Genomic DNA, 23,153 nt, shown 5'->3' with positions numbered 1-23,153 from the left:
AACTTAAAAAATTTAATTTTTTCACCCTCAATTTTCACCTCTTTGGAGTTTCTTGTGTATTCAGGCTGCTACTGCTGCCGAGTTTTTAATCCCAGTAAATTTGAATGAACTTTTATTATATTTAGATATTAAACTATAATATTCACTATTCAGAAGGATTAAAAAGTACAGCTTGAACTTATTTAACTTAAAACAATCTACAAATTCAATTGGAAGATACTAAATTGTACTACCAATGTTCACATGTCACAAAATATCAATGAAAATATAATTACAGTTTAAGATATTTTAACTGGGTCATTATTTTCTGCTTTTTAGTTACTTTCGGCGTCCAACTTTATTAACAAATAATTCATGAGTTTTTATAAGAATTATTCGGTTGTCACAACAACTGAATCAACTTTCAGTTGAACTGATCGCGTGGTACATACCATCAAAAGCGGCTTGGTTAATATTTTCCTGATTATAGATTTAATACGTACACGTAGTAGCAGTTCACGTCCCTTAATGGTAACTCGAGTACAAACTGCCAGACAAGTACGTAGCGATGTGAGAGGCACAGGGACAGCCGCGACAAAACGCGGTGTGTAGCTGGTAGAGTTACCTCTGCCGTACTGGTAGTACCGGTCACTCTGCCGGCGCACGATGTTGGACTCACTGCAGCCGGCCGTAGAGCACGCACTCACCAGCACGTTGTACCTGTCTCCCAGCGCCACGCCGCGCAGCCACACGCTCGTCGTGTTCTGCAACAACGGCGTATTGTGTGTGCAACTTAAGACACATCGAACGTACCTTTGAATATAGTATATACTGTATAGAAGTCGCGAGTGGATAGGATTTACTCTACGTTTTTCAGGAGCGTATAATGAGCAGCTTGGGAACTTCACCGCTGCAGGGCGCTGCCGTAACGCCCTGTATTGTCTTAGTTGTTATTTACATGTTAGAGCGCAGCTCTGTCGCCCGCTGTCATTCCCCCGCACCCCCCACCTATCATTCACTGCAGCTCAAGTTCGTTCAACGGGAGGGGGAAGGGGTGTTTGAAGAGTTCGACACTTGTCCGCTAGGGATCACCACAAGTCGATGCCCTAGAGATGGTGGCGATTGCGGCGGTGAATTAACCAACTACCTCAAAACCGTATTAGAAATTTTAACCTGGGCTGGCGACTTCTATACAGTATATATATCCAAAGAACGTATTGATATGTGAGCATGTATATTCGAGCGTTGCGCTTACGAGTAGCCACAACGCGGTAAGTCTTACGTTCTTATGCAACAAGTCATGTAACTAGGTACCCGGAAATTTCGCAGATTCATTTGGTATCAGGCTACAATTCCTATGTACACTCCACCCACGTATGTTTTCATATTGGCTGATTTCTTACTGCAGAATCTCCCCTTGTTTGAGAGGGACCATGTGATTCGGCCACTCTGCTGCTGGCTGGTAGTTAACTGGCCCACAGTTCCTTGCGCTGAACATGTATCATTTGCACGATTTAAGTTATTCAAATCCTCAACCAACAACGTAACTCTGAAATTACAGGGGTCTGTAACACATCAAGATAGAAATATACGAACGGTAAAAAATTTTTTTTAAAGTGAACAGCACAAGGTGAAGTTATGTAGGATTTTGCACATAAAGCTTAAGACTACAGCACACTGCACCCAGCACCTTGGCGAAGTACCACAATATTCGTGAAGACGTGAATAATTTGAGGTTCAATATGTTTTAAATCAAATAATTGTTTTTTTTTTATTATTTTATAGCAATATATAAAGCAAAATGAGATTCATTAACAAAAAAAGTAAATATGTAAATTTCATTTTACCGTATTTTTCATGGGCTCTTGTGAAATGAGGAAGAAGAAAAAAATTTCACTGTATGTTTGAATTTTATGAAAAAAATTGTTTGATATTCATGATTAACTTTATATACAAATAAAAAAAATAAAAAAAAGATTCTCAGAAGCATAGTCTTAACCAACCCATCTATCTCCAACTTGACATAGGCACAGTGCACGAATGTGAAAATTGTACCGGTGACGCTGCGTAGTGTTTCACTTCTTAACTACTTGCAGGACTGTCGGGACCTACCTACCTCTCTCCCGGACACGGAAGTATGTATTGTATGCTGAAAAATTATTTCTCTAATTGTGGTAGTGAAATTACATGCAGTTTCCAACTGATTAATTACGTAGATCATCACCAGTGAGAGAAGATTACTGAAAAGGCGTACTAGTGGTCATATGAATAATGCCAATAAAGTACGTAGCTAAAAGGAGGCAATTTTCTGGATTAAAAGCAGACACGATGTTGCTCATCCACCATACCAAGTAACTCTTGAGTAGGTAATAATATACATATGTGAATTGTAAATACAAGTTATGGTATGTTATTCTTGTCAGATGTGGCAAGTGCTGGAATAGTTTTTTTTTTTTTTGCATTAAGTGAATTTTACCAAGTAGAAATCAAACATTACAAGCCGGAAATAAATAATTTGTGTAATGTTACACATATGATGTAAATACATTTTCTTCATAGGGAAACTGTCAAGACTTAAAAATATATGTAATAAGCAGGGACACACATTCTGAAGAACGGGATTGAACCCCATTGTTAGGGACACGATCATACAGTGAATTGCGATAAAACCAAAATAACACAGAAAAGCTTGTCATACTCTGTGCAAGAGAAATGCAAGTTAGCGCACCATAAAGCACCAAAATGCAACAAAAGTTATTTAATTAATCCATATTTATATCCAAAAATCAACTCAGATCACGAAAACCTCACTGGAAAGTACTCAAAACACGCTCACATTTTTTGTGTTCATATGTGTCCATGCTGTGGTTTCTGTTTAAACAATTTGTGAGACTAGAGGTGCATAAGTTGTGGTGAAGTGATAATTAACGTTAATATTTTAATTAGTTTTGTGTTCCACAATGTCAGAACATGAGAAAAAAAAAATGGCAGCACATTCAATAACATAAGCCCAACTCAATAAATCCATTTGATTTGTGAATTACTATGAAATAAACCTGCAACTAAAATGTTAGCTAGCAAATTGCACTACCAATTATTTAGGTACAACTAGCGTTTGTATTTATATTTTAATCTAGTAAGGGATGAACAAACTGTTAATTGTACAAAACCGTAATAGAGTGTTATTTGTAGATAACAGTTTACATGAATATTTAGTTTTCAAACATTTAGAATGTAGTTGTAAAATTACAAACAAGTTTCATTAAAAAAACAAAAAACAATTCAAAACTAACAGAAGGTAATTTATAAAATAGTACATGCTAATTTCAGAAAAAGTGGATTCTAATTTTTCCTGCCCTTAAATATAGATGACACAATTTATAAAAGAGTACATGCTAATTTCCGAAAAAAAAATAGATTCTAATTTTTTCCAGCCCTTAAATATAAGTGACACAATTTTTAAAATACGTAGTTCATGCAAATTTCAGGAAAAAAAAAATAGATTCTAATTTTTCCAGCCAGAACATTCTGATTTCAAAAAAATACATCCTAATTTTTCCAGCCCTTAAATATAGGTGACATAATTATAAAATAGTACAGGCTAATTTCAGAAAAAAATAGATTCTAATTTTTCCAGTCCTTAAATTAAGTGACACAAATGATAAAACAATAAAACAATACAGGCTAATTTCAGAAATATGAGATTGTAAATTTCCCCGGCCCTCGCACGCAAGTGCCACAGCCGAGGAACAAGGAGCGGAGAACAGAACAGGACTCACGCCGGTCACGTTGAGGCGCTGCTCGTCCTCCCGGGGCTCGATGACGGCCAGCGTGACGACGTAGAGCTCGGGCTCGGCGGCCGGCCGCGCCCACGACACCTGCACGTCGTACAGCCGCTGGCCGTCCCGCCACTCGTCCAGCTCCGTCTCCGTCACGTTGATCTGCACGGCCTCCGGGCCTGCGCGACACACGCTCTCGCGTTGCCTCCCGCCTCCGTGCGCAATACCCCCCCTGAGACACTCTCCACCACCCACCACCTGCCACCCCTCCCTGACACAACACACAACAATTAACAACATATTAATTTGGGGCGACTGAAATGCTGCCCCTTGGAAGGGCAGCCCTTCAGGATTTTTCTGATAGTGGTTAGTTAGTAAAGTGAACTAACCTAACTTAACCTAACCTAATCTAACTTAACCTAATCTAATCTAACCTAATCTAACCTAACCTAACCTAAACTAACCACTGTCAGAAAAATCCTGAAGGGCTGCCCATGCAAGGGGGCAACAATTCAATTCCCCCCATTAATTACATCACAGGAGTTCAAGAAAAACCGATGCCATACACAGTAAAAAATTAAAAAGAGATAGTATATTAATAGGTCCATTATAGAGTGGTGTAAAGTGCAGGAAAATGAAAATCAGGCAGTGTATTTTCTTAAACAAAAAAAAAAAAAATTTAATTTTGTAAAACATTTTTTTTTTTTACAAACTTATTACTGTATTCACCTGAAAATAAGTAATGTGACTGACTGTAATGGAACCCCGAACTTTTTGATTATGATTTAAGAAAGAGACTTTATGGATTGGAAATTGTAATGCAGTACGTAGCTATTGATAATTATTTTAATTTTTATACTTATTCCATATTAACTAAGACTCTTTCTAGTGCCACTTTCATTCATTGGTGTGATTTACATGGTCTCTTTTAAAAACAGTAAGCCACAGTTAGGAGGGGAAAAAAAAAAAATAGAAAACAGGTGTTTTGTGGCTGTAGTTCAGTAGCGGGAGCTGTTCAGAAAGCAAAGAAAATGGTGATATACGGTGGTTAGTGGTCACCTGTGATAGTGAAAAGGAAGGGGGGGGGGGGGGAGAAATGGGGTTTGCCTCCAGCAGCCACAGAGGAGAGAAGCAGTGAGAACCCAGTGACACTCCATTCACACCCTATCCTTCATCCTCATCTCTCATCTGTCACGCCTGTGCAGAGTTCCAGTAAGCCCCGGACTACAGTGGCATAACTGCCGCAGTTTACAGGCAGAGTACATAGGTAGTTTTTCAAATAAGAGGAGGTTCAAGAGCCTTCACTAACAGCGGTCTAAAGTGGCATAAGTGACATTAAAGAGGCAGAGCTGTAGTTTTTTAACTAATCTGCTTCCCAAAAGCAAGATACAAGTTTGCGATCGTAACGCGACCCCCACTTTTAATTTCTACAGTTTTGGTAAGTCATAGAATTATATACAAGTACATATGGTATATATGTAGTACTTAAAATAAATTGTGCCTGTTTATTTTAATTTTTTATCATATTCATAGAATATGTGTTACATGTATGTAGGCCTACAATGTGGCAGAAAACAACAATTAAAATTTTTGGCATCATACATGTTACATACTGTTCATTTAAATTTTTTTGGTAATGAGTCCCACTTCCAGTACTTATTGGTAACATACAGTAAGTCCTCGGTTTATGTCGGGGTTACGTTCCTGAAAACCGCGACGTAAATACGCGACGTAAATAGAAACAACGCAAAATGAGCCATGTTTCATGCCACCGGCCGACCACGGCCCAAGGTCGGCCGGAAGCGCTGGCATACAGACGTGACAACGGGCAATTTTATCTGCAAATTACAAGCGACAGCGTGGGAAACAAGTCCAGCTAGTACTTCTCAGCTTTATAGAATGGTTATTTAACCAGCTGCTTTATTACCTTTATTGATTGAAATATAAAAACAGATATATAGTCGTTTGGAAGCATCTTATGAAGAAAAAATCATAAATTGCAGTGAGCTGATACTGTAGGCCTACTGCAAACGCATTTAATCACGATAAAGTTAACAACGGCACGTTTAAAACTCCGGCCAACTCAATTATATCATAGCGACTGAAGTGTAGAGCTGTAGCAAACCGTATGTATTCGTTACTGAGTAACGGGTGCGGCATATAGTAACGAGTAACGAAACGTTACACACGAATGCAATTCGTTACTCGCATTTTTCGTATGTTTTACGCATGCGCGCGCTTATTCGTTACAAAGAACGATGTTTGTTTATTAAGAAAAGTATAATTTGGAAATTCGTCATCCAAGTTTTTTACTGTTTATTAAAGGTATTGTGTGTGTAGACAAAGTTTGAGATTGGAACAGAAACAACGTAAGAAAGTATTTTTTACAAATTATAAATATGTATGTTTTTGTTTTTTATTATCGTGTATTTTCACGTTTTTTGTTCTTATCTTAAAAGAGATATTATAATAAAGCTGCTCTAATGAGATTTTATTGTTTCTTGGTTAACAAAAGCTGTTAATTATCAAATACTTTTAATTGTTTATATTCGATTTATTATTATTTACGCGACGTCATACTGCACGCGTACGAAATACGACTCGATTCGTTGCTGTTACATAACATAGCATGTTATGCGGTATCAGAAGTAACGAGTAACGATACGAAAGTAACGAGTACTAATTGTTATAGTAACGAATACATACGGGTACACTTTTTTTAGTTACTTTTACACCTCTACTGAAGTGCCAAGGAGTTGGACGAAAAGGGGTAGGAGAAAATGCTGTGTCGTTGCGGGAAGTAGATAACACTTCTACGTGGGTGGCCGAGCGGGCGGGCTGGTAGTATTGCATCACTGCGCGGAGAGCAGCGGAGAGCAGGAAGCGTCCCTCATGATGTATGATAAGATAAGGCGGTGAACATGTAGCTTACGCTACGTAGCATAAATTAACTACCGAAGGAAACAAAGAATTATAAACGAATTATATACGGTGTTTTGGTTAAAATAAAGATTTACAGTCATTGTAAACGACGTTATTGTGAATCGGCGACAACTTAAATTGAAACATGAGTACTCAAACATTAGCGACGTTAATCCGAAACGACGTAAATCAGTACGACGTAAATAGAGGACTTACTGTATAACAAGAAAAGTTTATTCAATTACAATTAGATATGTTGAAATATTTTTTTGTAAAACTTGCAGACTCCTATTATCTTTGAAAGATTTGTGCAATGGGAGTGCATGACTTGATGTTAGTTTTTTTGGACATACACCATTGCTAAAGCACATGTACGTCTGTAGAAGAAAACTACAAAAAATTGCTGTTGTCAACAGGATACAAACACCACATAATGTTCCGTCACAGGAATACAGTCAACAAAGAAAAACAAAGAAAAATGGACTAAGAGAATGAAAAAACCACCTCAAATGATGACAGCACAAAAATATTGAACCCAGCAAAAAAAAGTTCAGCACGACAGTTGGAACGAGACAGAAACGCGACGGAACGAACACGACACCGCTGAACGGCGGACGCCCGGGGCACACACTCACGGCAGACGGTGAGGTTGTAGCGGAGCGCCTGCAGGCAGGAGGGGCTGGTGAAGTGGGCCCAGGCCAGCGCGCTCTCGCTCCGCAGGTCCCCGTCCTTGGCCCGCACCGTCACGTTGTAGCTCACCTCGAACTCCAGCGCCATGCGCGTCTCGAACGAGTACTGCACCTGCGGCACGGCACAAGGTTCACTTGAGAACGACCCACCCTCCTTAGCTCAGGTCCCACCCCGTGGACTTGAGAACGACCCTTCCTCCTTAGCTCAGCTTGTTCTATCTCGTCAGGAAAAAAAAATTAAAAAAATTATCATCATCATATCGCACCGTCAAAGTAATAGAGCCATATCTCAAAAAAAATGTGAAATTGAGTTAAGATCACCAATGGAAACAACATCTGCCAAACCTTACCAATGTAATAAGGCCATACCTGAATATTTGAAAAATAACGGTCAAAACACGATGTTGCGATGGATGCAAGTCTGAAATTTAACCATGTTATTGCAATAATATAGCCTCTTGTTTAATTGTGTTAAAAGTTTCTACTTTTGACATGTGGCCGTATTACTTTGACAGTACGGTTAATAGAGTGCACAATACTCACCGGATGTGGTACCGGAGAAGATGTATTGATTCCCGGAATTCCTCTGATACCATCGGATTTACCGTTCCAATTTAAACCCCTACAATTTCCGGTAAAGATATCTTTTGCAATGACCATTAATAAAACTGCGGGGTCAAACTTTCAACGTAGCAAGCTTAGATTTGAGCGTAGAGTGTTTTTCACATGGCCAATTATATGTTGCTCTTTCAAGAGTAGCCTCTAAAGAAAACATGTTTGTATTGTCTAATGACAAAAATACTGTGAACGTTGTATATAAAGACATTCTGTAGTATATTTAGTATCAGCATTGCACCCGTGTATATAAAATTGGATATTGGTATGTATGTATGACACTGATAAACTTCCGACACCATCTGACCGATCGCCATGAAAGTTTGCACATCAAAGTGTTTTTTTTTTTTTTTTTTTCATGGAGAAGGTTTTAATGCTATCCATTTATTTTGTATCTCACCACTAGATGGCACTGCTGCTATTCAACTTCTATACTATTAAACATATCACCATGAAAATTGGTATACATAGATATTTGAACACTGAAAATATCTTCGTGATATCCATTTCGCTATCACTCGCCACTAGATGGCGCTGCAGCGCATCAACTTCTAAAACGTTCAACCGATCGCCATGGGCAAACAGAAAATCATAGATCATAGACATACCAACAGCAATTGTGTGTCATTTCTCTATGTCCACCACAATGTCATGTAGCTCTATCGATTTTCCTTTAACTCGCGGACAATATACCACCCTGTGTTCAGCACGGGCAACGCCAGGTACTGCAGCTAGTATGTGTGTGTGAACATATAATAGCAAAACTATATTTATGGTTTTAATCATATGCATTGGGGAAAATTCTTGCTGCACAATATTAAAGAATTCTTTACTGTACAGAATATTCAGTAGTCAAAGATTCTGTGCAAGTACTGTATATTAACACATGCCAATATCTAACTCTAAAATTTCAGTGCACTCAGGCACAAAATTCTAAAGCCATGCAATTACTGAGTCAAATATTCAACAAGTGCTAGCACTCAAATGGATCCAATGACTAAGCCTTGGCTAGGCTGGGACAAGTACATCAACCCACGAACACCGTATACAGTGACGGTCATCAGTACGACCAACTTGAGAGAGCCTGGAGTGCCATCTGCGACCACACATCGGGACCAGGTCAGGGTTGCCAACATACCTCATTTGAAATGTACATGTAATCGCGGTCCGGGAACGCCACCACCTCATAGAAGCACGGAACATCTGGGGGGGAAAAAAAGCACAAAAGGCCTTCACCCACTGCTCTTCATAAACATGGAGTTATTTAACGAGGGCAAGGCTTGCTTAATCACTGGGTACATTATTCATCAACATTTTAATAAACATACAGAGCTGGCATCAGGGTTGTCAGATGTCGAGATTAAAATTTTGCACCTTGCCTCAACAAGCCTCGCCTAGCCAGACTCCCTCCCTCACTTTCCCATCCATTATGTTGTCAAACTATTTTGGTGGTTGCTATGTAACCCCTCCCCTCCATGCCTGCACAGTTTGCTCTGAACTTGGTTGTGCTCATGTTAGTGAAGTACATAGTGATGAATTTTTCTTGTCCTTCTTCGAAAGACCTCGACCAGGAAACATGATGTAACTGTGTTTATGTTTGTTAGTTATTATTATTTTCTTTAATTTATTTTGGGCACCGCTCTTATGAAATTCTGATTTCGGATTAATATGTTCTATGGGTAGTTTTGCCATGTATTTTGATGGAACCCTAATCATTCTGTTGAGCAGTTAAGTAGTGCTTGCATGCTTGTTGACATTGCTGTTCTCAATTTCTTGCACGAGTTACCCTATTTTTATCGCATAATCGTCGCACCTATATTTTAGGCTGTCAAAATTGGGATTAAAAAACTTCTCACGTAAACGTTTCATGATGTTTTTGGTCCCGATATTAGATGCAGAGCGCTTTATGTAGGTACCATATTTTCCTTATAAACAATGTATTTTAAAGTAAAAATCTAATATTTATTCTGACATTACCACTTACTTATTTAGTTAACGGAAATACGAAGTTGTCCGACGTGTAAATTTTCTTTTAAAGACATTTTTAAACGTTATTTCCTTTATCTGATCGTCTGCATCGCCGCGGTGTACCGCTTATTATAAACATGTAGCCAGCGCTAATTGGCATCATTCATGTTTGGTTATGTTGCTTCCCGTATAGAGTGCGCGCACATAGTCGAATATCAATATCTTGCCGATTGCATTAACGTGCGCTCTCTGTAGAGTGCCGAGTTAACTACATTTGATAGCCCGCACTCTTTTGTGGCAAGTGTATACTACGACGGTAGTTATGCGTTAGTTCACGTCACAGATTCAAGTGGCTTGCGTTCGTGTCACAGATTTTGTTTTTCTAATTAAAGTTGAAGAAAGGTTTTTGTTTAATGAATTATTAATATTAATTGTTTGGTGTGCTCTTGTATACTCCACCTTTTTTTAAATAAATGTACTTTCCATGAACGGGTTTTGTGTTTATGAATAACTTTACCTAACAAAATTGTATTTCCCCGCATAATCGCCGCACCCCTACTTTTCAAACTTGATTTTAGAATAAAATGTGCAACGATTATGCGAGAAAACACGGTAACTGGATAGTGGCAGTGTGAAGCTTGAGCACAAGTAATTTGTTTTGTCTTTATGTCTGCCACGCATACTCAAAGTTATGTTGGAGCTGCATGACCTAAGTTACATCTTCTCCTTAAACACCGATGTTCATTCAGTTCTGTGTTGCGGTTTGCTGGCTATACTTAGGTAAGTGACTTTGAATGGTTTAATTTTGCCTTGCTTAATTTTTGCAGTATTGAACACCACTGTTCATGTTATGTGTTTGGTTTCCTTGATCATGGATTCCGGAAACATAAACAGGTTGAAAAAGAGGAAAGATATATACGAGGGAACCGGTAAAAATCAAAATAAGTCTCGGGTATAACTTTACTTTTTCAGTAACATCATCATTGAAAAAAAATTCCCTGGTCACCTAAGAAATCCATCGACTGTTCCTAGTTTCCCATTTTTTTGCCGGCCACCCTGCACTGGCGAATGCCGCTCGCTCATAGACACGGTTGTATCCCTCCGGCACGGGGAGAAGGCCAGAGAGCAGTCGTGCACGCACCGGAGGCTGGAGTCCAGGAGACCAGGGCGTTCACTCCGCTCTCCGTGGCTTCCTCGACGGCGACCGAGACGTCCGTGACGGGCTCCGGTTCGTGGTCATCTGCAACACGGCATACACGTCCTCCAGGACACGGACTGGCACGGCGCGTCAGCTGGACGACAGAGCGGCACGCCCTCACCTCGCCCCGCTGAGGTCATCATGACCTCCGAGGCCAGGGTGGACCCTCTTAATTACGCAGCTGCTGACTCGCAGCAGCCAAACCGAGTCGTTCGGACAAACGGATGTAACCGCAAATTCACTGCCCCGAATTCTCACTAATGTAAATAGCCTTTTCCAATAGTTTTTTTTCCTCATTTCATCCAATGTACAGTCTTTTTGCCTCAAACAGTTTTATTATTACTATAGATTATGTAAAATATAAAAATTATTACTAGTCATTTTCGTATATTAATTATTCGTACCCAATATAATTTACTACCTTTATTAAATTTGGAGAAATATTATTATTAATTTTAAAAACCTACTTACTCCTTTTTCACACCAAAGGGGTTGAAAAAGGGTTTAAAAATATAAAAAATTGTGGTTGATTGTATTTGTATGTTTATTATTGTTACCCAATATCATTTATTACTCTTAATTAAATTCAGAGGTATTATAATTCATCCTTATACTTACCACTATTTCACCCCTTAAGGTTGGTTTTTCGCAAATTTTAAATATGTATTTGGGTAGATATTTTTTTATGTTTTTTATTGGCACTGAATAACTTTTCTTTAGCTTGTTTAGTTTCAGAGATATAATTAACTATCTTAAAAACATATTAACCCCTTTTTCAACCCATTAGGGGTGGAATTCTGTAATTATATATAGCCTAGTTTTTAAGTTAGCCAAAAAGCTTTCTAATGAAAATAAGTTCATCAAAATCAGTCAGTATTTTTTGATTAATGCTCACACAAACAAACAGACAAAAATTTTAAAAACTGAATTTTTGAATTCTCACTAATGTAAATAGCCTTTTCCAATAGTTTTTTTTCCTCATTTCATCCAATGTGTGGCCAACCCCCCTTATACCGGGGTAGTTGAACACGTCCGCACCCGCCACGCCAGTCCCGTATACGCGTCTCTATTGACATATTGAAAATGAAAGTGTCGTAAAATTAACTTAAATAGACGCGCATGGACTGGCTTAAAATTTGACCAGTGCGCAAAAGCAATCATTAACGTACTAAATTGACCGACAGCCCTGCTAAACTTATTGTGATAGTTAACATATATATAATGAATTACCAGAAATAGAATGACCAGCATTAAGTACGGTAAAAAAGGAAAGCAAACTATAAATCCAATTCGTGATACCATTTCAATTGCTATAATTAAATTTAATGTACGTCGGTGACATTCACATACAAACACTCTTACACTATACTTAAAATAAACCAAAGTCCCATAAAGTCTATTACCGAGGAGGGGAGGGTAAAAAAAACGAAATAGTGACGTCTAGATAGTTCTACCAGTAATTTCCATCGCCGCACTCTGTTTTAAACACGTTGCCCGCAAGTCAAACCAGCGGAGTCAAAAGTTACAAATTCAGTTCTTGCACTTACTTGTTCTAGAGGCATACCTCTGTAGTCGGTGTGCGCCGGGGTCGGATGTAAACCCCGCTCACCTTGTAGCGCCTGTAGCATCGCGCTACATTGATGACCAGTGCACTAGGCCCACGATATCGCATTTTCATACACCGCGCCTGGTGTTACTTCGCCGAGGGTGTATGGCATTACCGTCATCTTCAATATTAATCACGTAACGTCGCACTCGTAGCTCATCGCTGAAAAGCCAATTCTCGTCTCTGCCGGATAGTTCCGCGGCCCGCGCTCCACACATACATGTCTGTCCAAACGTCAAAAACAGCTGGCCGGCGCCTCCCCTCTCTCGTCAGGTGACGTCACCCCCCCTCCTGTCCTGCCACCCCTGACTCCGCTCGATCGTTCTAGTTAATTCTAGCGGTTGCCACTACCGAATAAGAATAATAAACGTACAACAAAACAACAAATAAATAATTTACATACACCATTAACTAATATAATACTATAAATAATATTATAAAACAGTTTACTCATCTTAAAACAACCTTTACGCACCATAAAAGTTATAATAAAAATCAAGACGACTGAGGCCGCCACAAATGGCCTCAAATGTACAGTCTCTTTGCCTCAAACAGTTTTATTATTACTGTAGATTATGTAAGTTTCAAAAATCATTTGAACATTAAAAATAAAGGTAGTGCACCTCATCTTATAAAATACAACTGTCATTAGCAGAAGTCTTACAGCAATAAGCTCGCCGCATTGCGCAGCTGTGAACGAAGTATAGTAGTGCTATGCCGTCACTAAAGGTGAGCCTATAAAACTCCCCGGCTGAACCGAATCAGCACAACGACCCACCTGCAAGGGTGAGAATCCAGTCGCTCTCGGCCGCTGGGCCCACCTGGCCGTCCGCCGCCAAGCCTCGCACCCTGACCTTGTACCGCGTCTCCGGGAGCAGCCCCGTGATGCTGGTCCTCCACTCCACACTCTGCAACATCCCCCCGTGCGCTGAGTCCTCCAACACCGTCGCTGGGCAGCAGTCACGAAGTCCCCCGGAGATGGGGCTTGCTCCCGTCCACAGCAAGGCGAGCAAGAGAAAATAAAGTATTCACCCCAATATGATGCGACTCTGAATACAATGTGACACCAAATTATTCGATTACGAGTTTATGAAAAAGACTTTATGGTTTTGAAAACGCAATTTAAGTACATAGCATTCAAAATCTATATTATTAAATCCATTCAATATTTACTAAATCCGTTCTGGTGCCACTTCTGTCAGCAGAGTGATCTACAGTATGTTTTACGACTGGAGTTCAAAAGCGGTGCGACAGTGAAGAAAAGGAGAAAGAACCCAGAGACAAACTCAATTTGCAATTCTCACCTGTCATGCCTGTCACGCCCGGACTAAAATGGCATAAGCGACGCATTTATGAGGCAGAGCCTGTAGGTTTTCAACTAAGCTGTTCCCAACAGCAAGATACAAATTTTGCGACGATAATGCAACATCCACTTTAGGTTTCCATAGTTTTGGTAAAAATCATAGCATTACATTCTGGTGAATAGGGTATGAATTGTATGGAAAGGCACCACACTGTTTAGAGAAAAATCAAGACGAGATTCAGGGGAGCATTAACGGTCGCAGCTTCGGGCATGACACACGAGTTATAAGAGGACAAAGCTGATATCAAAGTGGCTCCCGGCATCATAACCTCGCAAGTCCCAAGACCCTTCTGCACCAAACGATTGACACAAACCACTGCCTTGCTTCTGCCGTGTCTCTGCTGGCTAACTGACCAACCGGCTTGTTTTCTGGGCGGAGTAGCCGACTCCGTAAGTGAAAGCCTTTCCACATATCTCTGTTAACCCTCGTACTTTTACTGGCTGCATCATATAAACACAACAACTCTGTTGGGCCTAAGCCATTCGGTTCAGCGATTAAGTGGAGAAAAGACGAGTGAGGTGAAGCCTTGACGAACAGGACAAAGCAGACTACGTTTTATTTCTTACAGTCAATTCCTTAAGGGTTCCTAATTGCAGCAAAACACGGATTCTGGCTCTGAGGTCTAATTGTTCTTATTGATAGTTAAAATGCTTGTTGGAGTGGAGAACTTCATGAGTCTATCAAAATGTAGCAAGAGGCTCACACTCGGTGTCTCACGAGGGACTCACGGTGGTCTGGGGCACCCACGAGGCCTCCTCCTCTTGCCTCACTTCGACGACGTACGCCAGCGCGTGGGCGGGGCCGGTCCACTGCACGCCCAGCAGCGCGTCTCCGTCCTGGAAGCTGCGGCAGAGCAGCGCCGGCACGCCAACCTCCCCCGCCACCGCGCTGCTTGGGAGCTCTGCAGGAACCAGCGCGCTGCGGTCCGAGCAAGCTCACGCCTTTCTTCAAGCCGGTGGCACGAGGCAAGTTCACGCACCAGTTCAAACAAAAACGGGGTTTTGTCTGTAAAGTCGGTTTACGGACGATAATTTTACTTTTTAAGGTCATGAGAAAACATCGATGAAAAATTGCATACTTTTTAATTTTCAAATTTTATTTAAATAATTTGTTTAAATGTAATCACGAACAATTAGTTAAAAAGCCCACCTTAAACTGTTTGATATTACAGAAGATTTTCTCGCACGGTGGTTGGCCGGTTCTTGCACGCTCGGCTCAAGACGGAATGTGACAATTTTTCGTGCATGCAGCCGGCGTTCATCGATTTATAAGACGATATATCACGTCAAAAATTTATCATATAGTTCAAGAATTAAGCGTGTTTAACGTACCTAATCAAAATGTTTCAGGACCCCTTAAGAACTTCAACTCTAGTTTTTTATTGCCTTAGATAAGTTAACATTTTACTATCACTCACCTGACAGCAAAAATGTATTAGGTAAAATTATTATAATTTAATGAAGTAACATATGAAGTGCTTTTGCTAAGCCTTCCTTTTTCCGTGAAGTAGAATAACAGGAGGAAGGAAACGTCAATATTGTAATTTTTACATAGTAACAGTTAAAACTATGTGTTTTAATCTATTGTGTTCCCAATAAACCTTGAACATAATATTATTTCTATAAATACAGTTTTACATTAAATAAAACTTATACTGACGTAAAGTACTGTGGGGTTTGATAAAAATTTAACTTAAATTTTTTACAAATAATGTACACAAATGCAAAATAAATTTAAGCCTGGTATATTTATTGATTTTGGGCGATGGTGACTGAGGAATAAATAGCGGTTTACCCACAATTTCTGTCCCTGGTTCTAGGTTTAGTGTTTCTTACACTTTTTAACATGTTTACAACTACTTGTTCCATGAAATAATAATTTTAATTAAACTAAAAATGTGTTGTAGAGTTAAACTTAGATACAAAATTACACTGAGAGAAAATAATCGCCCAATCACTACTATGTTTTCCCCTCATGACGTAACCCCAGTGTCCCGAACAGCAATTTGTAGTGCATACGTAAGTCACGTGTGGTCAGGACATTTACCTGATGTTTCGGCCAGTTCCTTAACACAGAAACAGCTGCTAAGGCACCATTCTGAATACTGCAAAATAAATCAAGCACTCATTAGCAATGGTGACAGGCCTCCCTGCTCCTCAAACACAGAAATCATAATGACACAGTATAAAAAAAAGAGAGGGGGTGGGGACTAACATGGCGTTATTCTTCTCGCTACACTGCATACGAAGGGAGAGGACAGGTCACAGTGTTTCGCTGCAGTCCTTGAAGTCTCACCGACAATTTAGTCAATCGAGGTTCACAGCACCGTATCTGACAAAGGTGCACTACCACGACCTTGTGTGGTAAACACGGAGGACGGGAACACGGAAGGTCACGACCCAGAGCGTGTGTAACGTGTCCATGATAACAGAACAGAGATGACATGGATAATGATGAAAGATATGGGGAAAACACCTTTAAGGATAACCCAGACGGAACAGGTAGGTACTCGATACTACAAACAAAAGGACAATAGAATTACCAAAAGCAAAATGGTGGACAGGCAGTAACAGACACACACTGGAACAGCTAGTTAGTCGATGTTCTTTGAAGGATTCTGAGATGCACTTAAGAGTCTTCCTTGACCCAGACCCCTCCCAACAACTAGGTACACTTAGTTTTAGTTGGGTTAGGAGGAAAAAAAAAATTGGTAGATGTAAAACAGTTTCATGGTTCGTTCTTTGAATGTCTTACAATAGGGAAGATTGATTCCAGATGTAGTTTTGGACACACGCCATCGCTGATTAAACTTGCCCAACATGCCTGGGACCTTGGTCATAAAATACTCTGGGACAATGCTACTCACCTCATACAGGAAGAAAATCTAATAAAAAGTATAATAAAAGAATCAGCAATAATTGTAAACAAAAACAATGTTATCAAAGTAGTGAATTAAATAATATAAAGATTTCATTAATTAAAACAGAAACTAAGTTACAAAAAAATCAACTATCCTCGCAACAAGACACACATGGGCTTTCAAGTGCACGGCAAATCAGAGAACTGCTCACCTGTCATTGTATAATTATTGGGTTTTTCTGTATGTCGTGATGTTGTCCAAGGTCTTTTTTGTCTGTATTTATTGTTCTTGTTGGTACTGCCTTGTCATTGTTTGCCCACAGTGTCTATTTGTGCTGTAATAGTTCTTTGACTAATTTCTTCCAAGGATTTTTCTGTGCTGTCTGCGTTTTGAATTTTTTTGACATTGCCTGATCTTGGCTTGTTTTACATGTGTTTGCATATGTACCTTTCTTGTCTATTGTTGATGTTTCTAATGCCATACAGTGTAATCAGCAATGGTGTGTGCCCAAAACTACATATTGAATCAATTTCATGGTTATTTGAAAGCAGCAAGTGGACGGTTAAAATTAATACATTTTGTATGGAATGTTTCAGATACATTACAGAAATAATAGCTGCAGCATTTCATAAGTGGTCTGGAATAATGGCAATATTATATTTAAACCTTCAACTGAATATAATAATAAAAATATTTGGATTTATCATAGAAACAACACAACAAACTATAATTTGAACATTCATGAAGCAGTTTTTTTTATTCTAATTCCAATAAATACAAGTGGAAAGTTGCTGCCCACAAGGCTACTCACCCCACAGTTCCTAGAGTTGCACGTGTATTTCAGAGCCAGGTTTGCTCCCGCCACGCACTGCAACACAGGAACGCACAGCTTTTAAACTGCTCTTTATTCACTCATACCAGTAGGTCCATTTTCGGATCATTTAAAAAAAATACTATCCTTAACTTTAGTTTCTAAAGAAACCAAACAATGACTCCGTCCAGACACGTCAAGTATGCCACAAGGGCAAATGGCGTACGCAAGGACACAAGTACTCGGACACGACCTTAATCTCTAGACACTAGTAGGTACAGTAATTACGCATATCAAAACTCACCTGTTTACAACTGTCATCACTACACAAGTTCTCTCCATGGCTTGCCAGGCTACTTGGTTGCAAGAGCGAGTTTGCGTTACGGCTATCAACCTGCACAACACAACAAACAGGCATTACTCTCACTGAAGACAAGTTTAGGTAAGGAGATTGTCACAGACTACTTATGCACTTAGGTCATAAACTACCCCCCCCCCCCCCCTCATAACTTACATTTGACTGATTTCCCCCCCCCCCCCCCCAAATGTATATTTTGCATTATTGAAACAACAGAAATGTCAATGCTTTAGGCCTCAACAGTATCATACTTCAAGGTCACAACTAAAATTCTTCTTACAGTACTTTTTACCAAAGGGTTATCCAGCTCAAAATGGAAGAATGGAGGGCATTCGTGGGAACTGAATCTCTTCCATGGTGCCATGGTTCCATAAAATAATAAATAATAATAAAAAGAATAACATAATTTTAAAAAAAAATTAACAGTTGTTTGTAAGGATTAGTTAAAATTGTTCTAACTACAGCTCTTTGCCCTTTTTTTTACACTTAGGAAATAGGCGATGGTAGCAGCCACCGCTTTTGCCAACCCCCTAGATATTCCCTTGCTTCTTACTGCTTTAAGAACATAATGCAGAAAATCAAATATATATCCATATTTAAAGAAGCGGTCTTGATTAGATACGAGATTGTCCAACAACATGAACTGTTTTTCATCTCATCACATGTATGGTTTCTTTAGTTGGTCAAATATGTGCTGGTTCGTTTGTCAGCGGCCCAAGTGACTGACAGAAGTACTCAGGGTCGGACCCGGTTTCCGCTCAGTGTTGCCAGGTCTACTGTTTTTGCAGTAGATCTCCTTCTTTTTAAAAAATCTACTTTTCTACTGCTAAAAAGCGAAAAGTCAAGCAAATCTACTGCTTTTTCCTGCCTCAACAATTTTTTTATTAAAATTAACAAAAACGGCTTGAATTTTAACTAAAAAGTGTATATTTTTATGTTCTTGAGTTTTCTAGCCTGCAACAGTTAAAATTTTAGTGTCACACTGCAATATATCGATTTACTGCGAGATACATTTAAATCGAATCTCTGATAGTTACCTAAGGGACTTTCCCCTCGTTAGTGGTGTGTGGCTGTGGCATGAGCGTATCTTTTTCCGGGAGTTTCCCACCCCAGGCGCCCTTATAGGTTGAGATAGAGCTGTCGTCACTCGTGACTCGTCTCGTCCGTCTGTTGAGTGTCGTCATCGTGTCGTGTCACTGTCGCCTGTCGGTACTCTGTTTATCAGTCATCATATTTGTGTGCTTTGAAGTGAAACAGTTTATGTTACTGTTATTGTCTCGCGGTCGCCTGTAATAATTTCGGACGATGTGGTGTCACGGACAAAGTGTGCCGTTGTCTATTACGAATGGATTTTGATAACGCTGAATTTATTATTAATTATTTGCTATGAGTAAAAAGGTGAAGTATTCTCAGAAGTACAAACGTGAGTGGGAAAACGAAGAGTTGTTTAAGGGTTGGTTACAGTCTAGCAAGAAAGGATGCGGTTTTGCATATTGTAAGTCATGTAACTGTGATATTAGCATTGCTTCTGGAGGTAAAGGTACATTAATTAGACATGTAGAGTCTGATAAACATGTGCAATGTGGAAAGGAACTTATTGGTCAAAAAACATTAACTTCATTTGCATCTCAAGCAACCAATTTAAGTAATAAAGTCAAAGAAGCTGAAATTCGTCTTTCTGCATTTGTAGCAGAACACAACATTTCATTTAATATAATTAGTCACTTGACACCCCTTATTAGATCAGTTTGCCCTGATTCTGAAATTGCAAAAAAAAATCAAGTGTGGCCGAACTAAAGCAACTACCATTGTTAAACATGTTTTAGGGCAGGAAAGTAAGGAATTACTTTGCAATATATTGAGGGAAAATAAATTCTCGGTGATTGTTGATGAATCAACTGACACAAGTTCTACCAAACATTTATGTGTAGTCGTACGAGTGCATTCTGGAGAAGGGGATGTAGTTGATGCATTTTACGATCTCATTCCTGTGAGTGAAGCAAATGCTGTTAACTTGCATAACAGCTTGGTACAGTCATTTGAGAAGGAAAATATTCCTTACAAAGAAAACCTAATCGGTTTCGCTGCTGATAACGCTAGTGTAATGATGGGTAAAAGACATTCATTATCTATTCTTTTGAAAAACGACATGCCCGACCTTTTTATAATGAGGTGTATTTGCCACTCATTCCATTTGTGTTCATCATATGCTTGTGCGAAGCTTCCAAGGGAACCGGAAGATTTGGTCCGTGGTATTTTCAATTATTTTCATTCAAGTTCTAAACGTTGACGACAGTCGTCGTACCCTCCCAGATACAGAGGCCGTACCTGGCCACCGACGCGGGCCTGAGGGGGCCTATTTTCCCCCCCAGTGAACCCCAGTGTGTGCGACGGCCAGGGACGCACCCGCGTGCGCCCTAGCATGCCAACGAGTGTTTTTTCTATGTGACTTTATCTTTTATTTCAGTGTGTATATATTTGTAAACGATTAAGGGATTTGAATGTGTGTAATTAACTTATTTTATTTATTATTCATTGTGCAAGTTCGCTGTGTAATTAATGTCTCGTGTATGTCTTTGTAAATAATTCAATAACTTTTTCTGAAGTGTTTCGCCGTAGTATGTAATTGCAGCCTGGCGCGCCGCGGGACGGAGCTCTCTCCCACGCCGGCCGATTTTCCCCTCCCTCCCCGCCACCCGCGGGCGCCGGCCCGCGGGCGAGCGGGGAGAGGCAGTCGCGTCCTGGTCTCGAGCGGAGACAGACGTGTTCGTTGCTCCGCGAGCCGCGCACGTTGCGCTCGGGATTGAACGTTCGCTCAGTCCGCAGTCGGTCACGGCAGCTGAGCTGCCACCGCGGATCAGCTTAGCATTGTTAACTTACGAGTCATCGGGAGACGTGTCTAGCGGGCAGTTTCTACAACGCGAACGTGGTGCTACGAGTCTCTGAACTTTTCGCCGTCCACGGAACATTACGTAACGGGCCGCGTATGTACAGCGTTCCGTCTTCGGGCCCTTTCTCACTGGGTCAGCCTAGCATTAATAAACTTTACGATTCGCGCCGAAACGTATTTGAGAACCGCCCCGTCATCAGGGAGTCCGTGTCGCCGTGGTAGGGCACTTGTTCCGCGACGGTTCCGCCAGGCTGCGGCAGGACTTTATAAGCGTTAATAAAAGACGGCTCGTGAAATTCGTTAATGCCGTGTTCTGCTTGCGACAACCTACCAACATTCCTCGCAATCACTTCACTCTCCCTCCAGGTCCCGCCTTTCCCGGTCCCGGCCACGTTGGCCTGGACCCACACCTCTCCGACGAGGGCAGTACGGGCATAACAGGACATTTATTTCAACGGGAAAACGGGGACCTGAAGCCGAGGGACGTCATTTGGCGCCCAACTAGTGTGGCCGTAAGCATACGCAAGCGCACGCAAGCGCACGCAAGCGCACGCAAGCGCGCAGGTGCAGGACAGAACGGAAGCAGGTGCGGCTGCGCGGCGTGGGAGCGGCTCGAATTCGAGACGTCGCGCCGGCGCGCCGGCGGGAGATAACGCAGCGCGGGAACGGCGCGAACACGAGACGTTTCGGCGAGAGATAGCGCGTCGTGGGGGACAGAAATACAAGACGGCGGTGCAGCGGTATCCCGGACTGAAGATAACGCGCTGGGGAGGATCGTATTGTATTACTGGGGGAGATTGTGTTCACGATCCGCGGATCAGTAGCACAGGAGGACAGGATGGCGTGGAAACAGGCGGGACAAGAAAGATACGATCTAATCAGTTTCGAAACGGACTTGTGTGAGGAGGGAGACTCCGCGAAAATGGACGTAAAAAACGAGGTTTGCGGGTCCGGCGGCGCGGCCGAGGGCGCAAACAGCACGGACAGCACAGTTGAGGACAGTAAACGGGAACAGGGGGACAGGCACGCGGACGCAGATGGGCCGGTAGTGCGGTACGTGAGCACGCAGTTTGAGTTGCCAGAGTTTGCGGGGAGAGACAACGAGGACCCGCGGGAGTTTTTGCGGGAGTGTGAACACCTCCTAAAACTGTACGAAGTGCGACGGGCGGAGTGGACGCCGCGAGTGGCGGGACAGCTCCGCGGCGAGGCAAGGAACTGGTGGTCAATGGCCGGGAGTTTTGATACCGAGTGGGGACATTTTGTGCGCCAAGTCAAAACTAGGTTTGATAACGATCAGGCGCGGGCAATGTGTTTGCGGACATTTTATTGCCGAAACCAGGAGGAGGACGAGAGTGCAGAGCAGTTCATTTACGAGAAGTTACGCATGTTCCGCCGATTGGGGACAAGTGGGGACGTGAGTGCGGCGTTGCCAACCATTGTCGAACAATTGCTGCCAGAGTTTCGCCCCTTCATGAGGACGGCTGCTGGTCGTGACACGGAGGAGTTCGTGGCCCTCGCCCGCGTGATCGAACGTGACATGTCGCAGTGGAGGACGGCACTCAGGGGCGCGAGAGCTCCCCGTGCTCGCTCGGGGCCGCGAGGGGTCACCGTCACAGAGGTCACGGACAGTGACTTGACCGTGGTGAGCTACGCCGGCGGCGCGGGACCGCGCAGGACAACAGACCGCGGTGGCACCAGGGAACGCCCGGAACCAGCTGCGACAGGAGGAGGACGTCACGAGCGGACAGATACGAGAGAGAGGGACGAACGTCCGCCGCGATGCCGTTTTTGCCCGGACGCGTACCATTGGCATCGCCTCTGCCCCACCAGAGCCGCGTGGGAGGAGGCGCGCGAAGGCAACACGTCGCAGGCGGGAAACGCAGGACCGGGGGCGGAGGGACAACTGGGTGCCGCTCCCCGGCCCGCCAGCCACCGGCAGTCCCAGTAACTGACAGAACACGTCGACCACCACCGGCGCCTACCGCACTAACGTCCTGTATGCCGCCGGGAAGCAGGGGACAACGGGACTACTCCTCATCAGCTGTCCCCATGCCGAGGCAACTGCGGGGACAGCTGACTGCCGGCGCCACCACCGCGGCCCTGAGGCCGGGTAT

General features: G+C 41.8%; 1 protein-coding gene across 1 annotated transcript in view; it reads right to left on the bottom strand.

Annotated features, from left to right (window-relative positions):
• LOC134535391 (tyrosine-protein kinase receptor torso) overlaps positions 1 to 23,153 on the bottom strand; it is a 67,384-nt gene that overhangs the window by 24,362 nt on the left and 19,869 nt on the right. The window contains exons 2-11 of the mRNA XM_063374465.1: positions 18,096 to 18,185; positions 17,792 to 17,848; positions 16,167 to 16,224; positions 14,849 to 15,021; positions 13,535 to 13,664; positions 11,094 to 11,192; positions 9,123 to 9,187; positions 7,316 to 7,481; positions 3,759 to 3,937; positions 605 to 743 (exon numbers count right to left, since the gene is read on the bottom strand). Of these exons, the coding sequence (XP_063230535.1) occupies positions 605 to 743; positions 3,759 to 3,937; positions 7,316 to 7,481; positions 9,123 to 9,187; positions 11,094 to 11,192; positions 13,535 to 13,664; positions 14,849 to 15,021; positions 16,167 to 16,224; positions 17,792 to 17,848; positions 18,096 to 18,185 (1,156 nt within the window). The remainder of the gene's footprint in view (positions 1 to 604; positions 744 to 3,758; positions 3,938 to 7,315; positions 7,482 to 9,122; positions 9,188 to 11,093; positions 11,193 to 13,534; positions 13,665 to 14,848; positions 15,022 to 16,166; positions 16,225 to 17,791; positions 17,849 to 18,095; positions 18,186 to 23,153) is intronic.

Source organism: Bacillus rossius, chromosome 8 (genome assembly GCF_032445375.1).
Source record: "Bacillus rossius redtenbacheri isolate Brsri chromosome 8, Brsri_v3, whole genome shotgun sequence".
Taxonomy (NCBI): Eukaryota; Metazoa; Arthropoda; class Insecta; order Phasmatodea; family Bacillidae; genus Bacillus; species Bacillus rossius.
The sequence above is the reverse complement of the archived record's forward strand: the minus strand, read 5'-3'. Positions and strand labels throughout refer to the sequence as shown.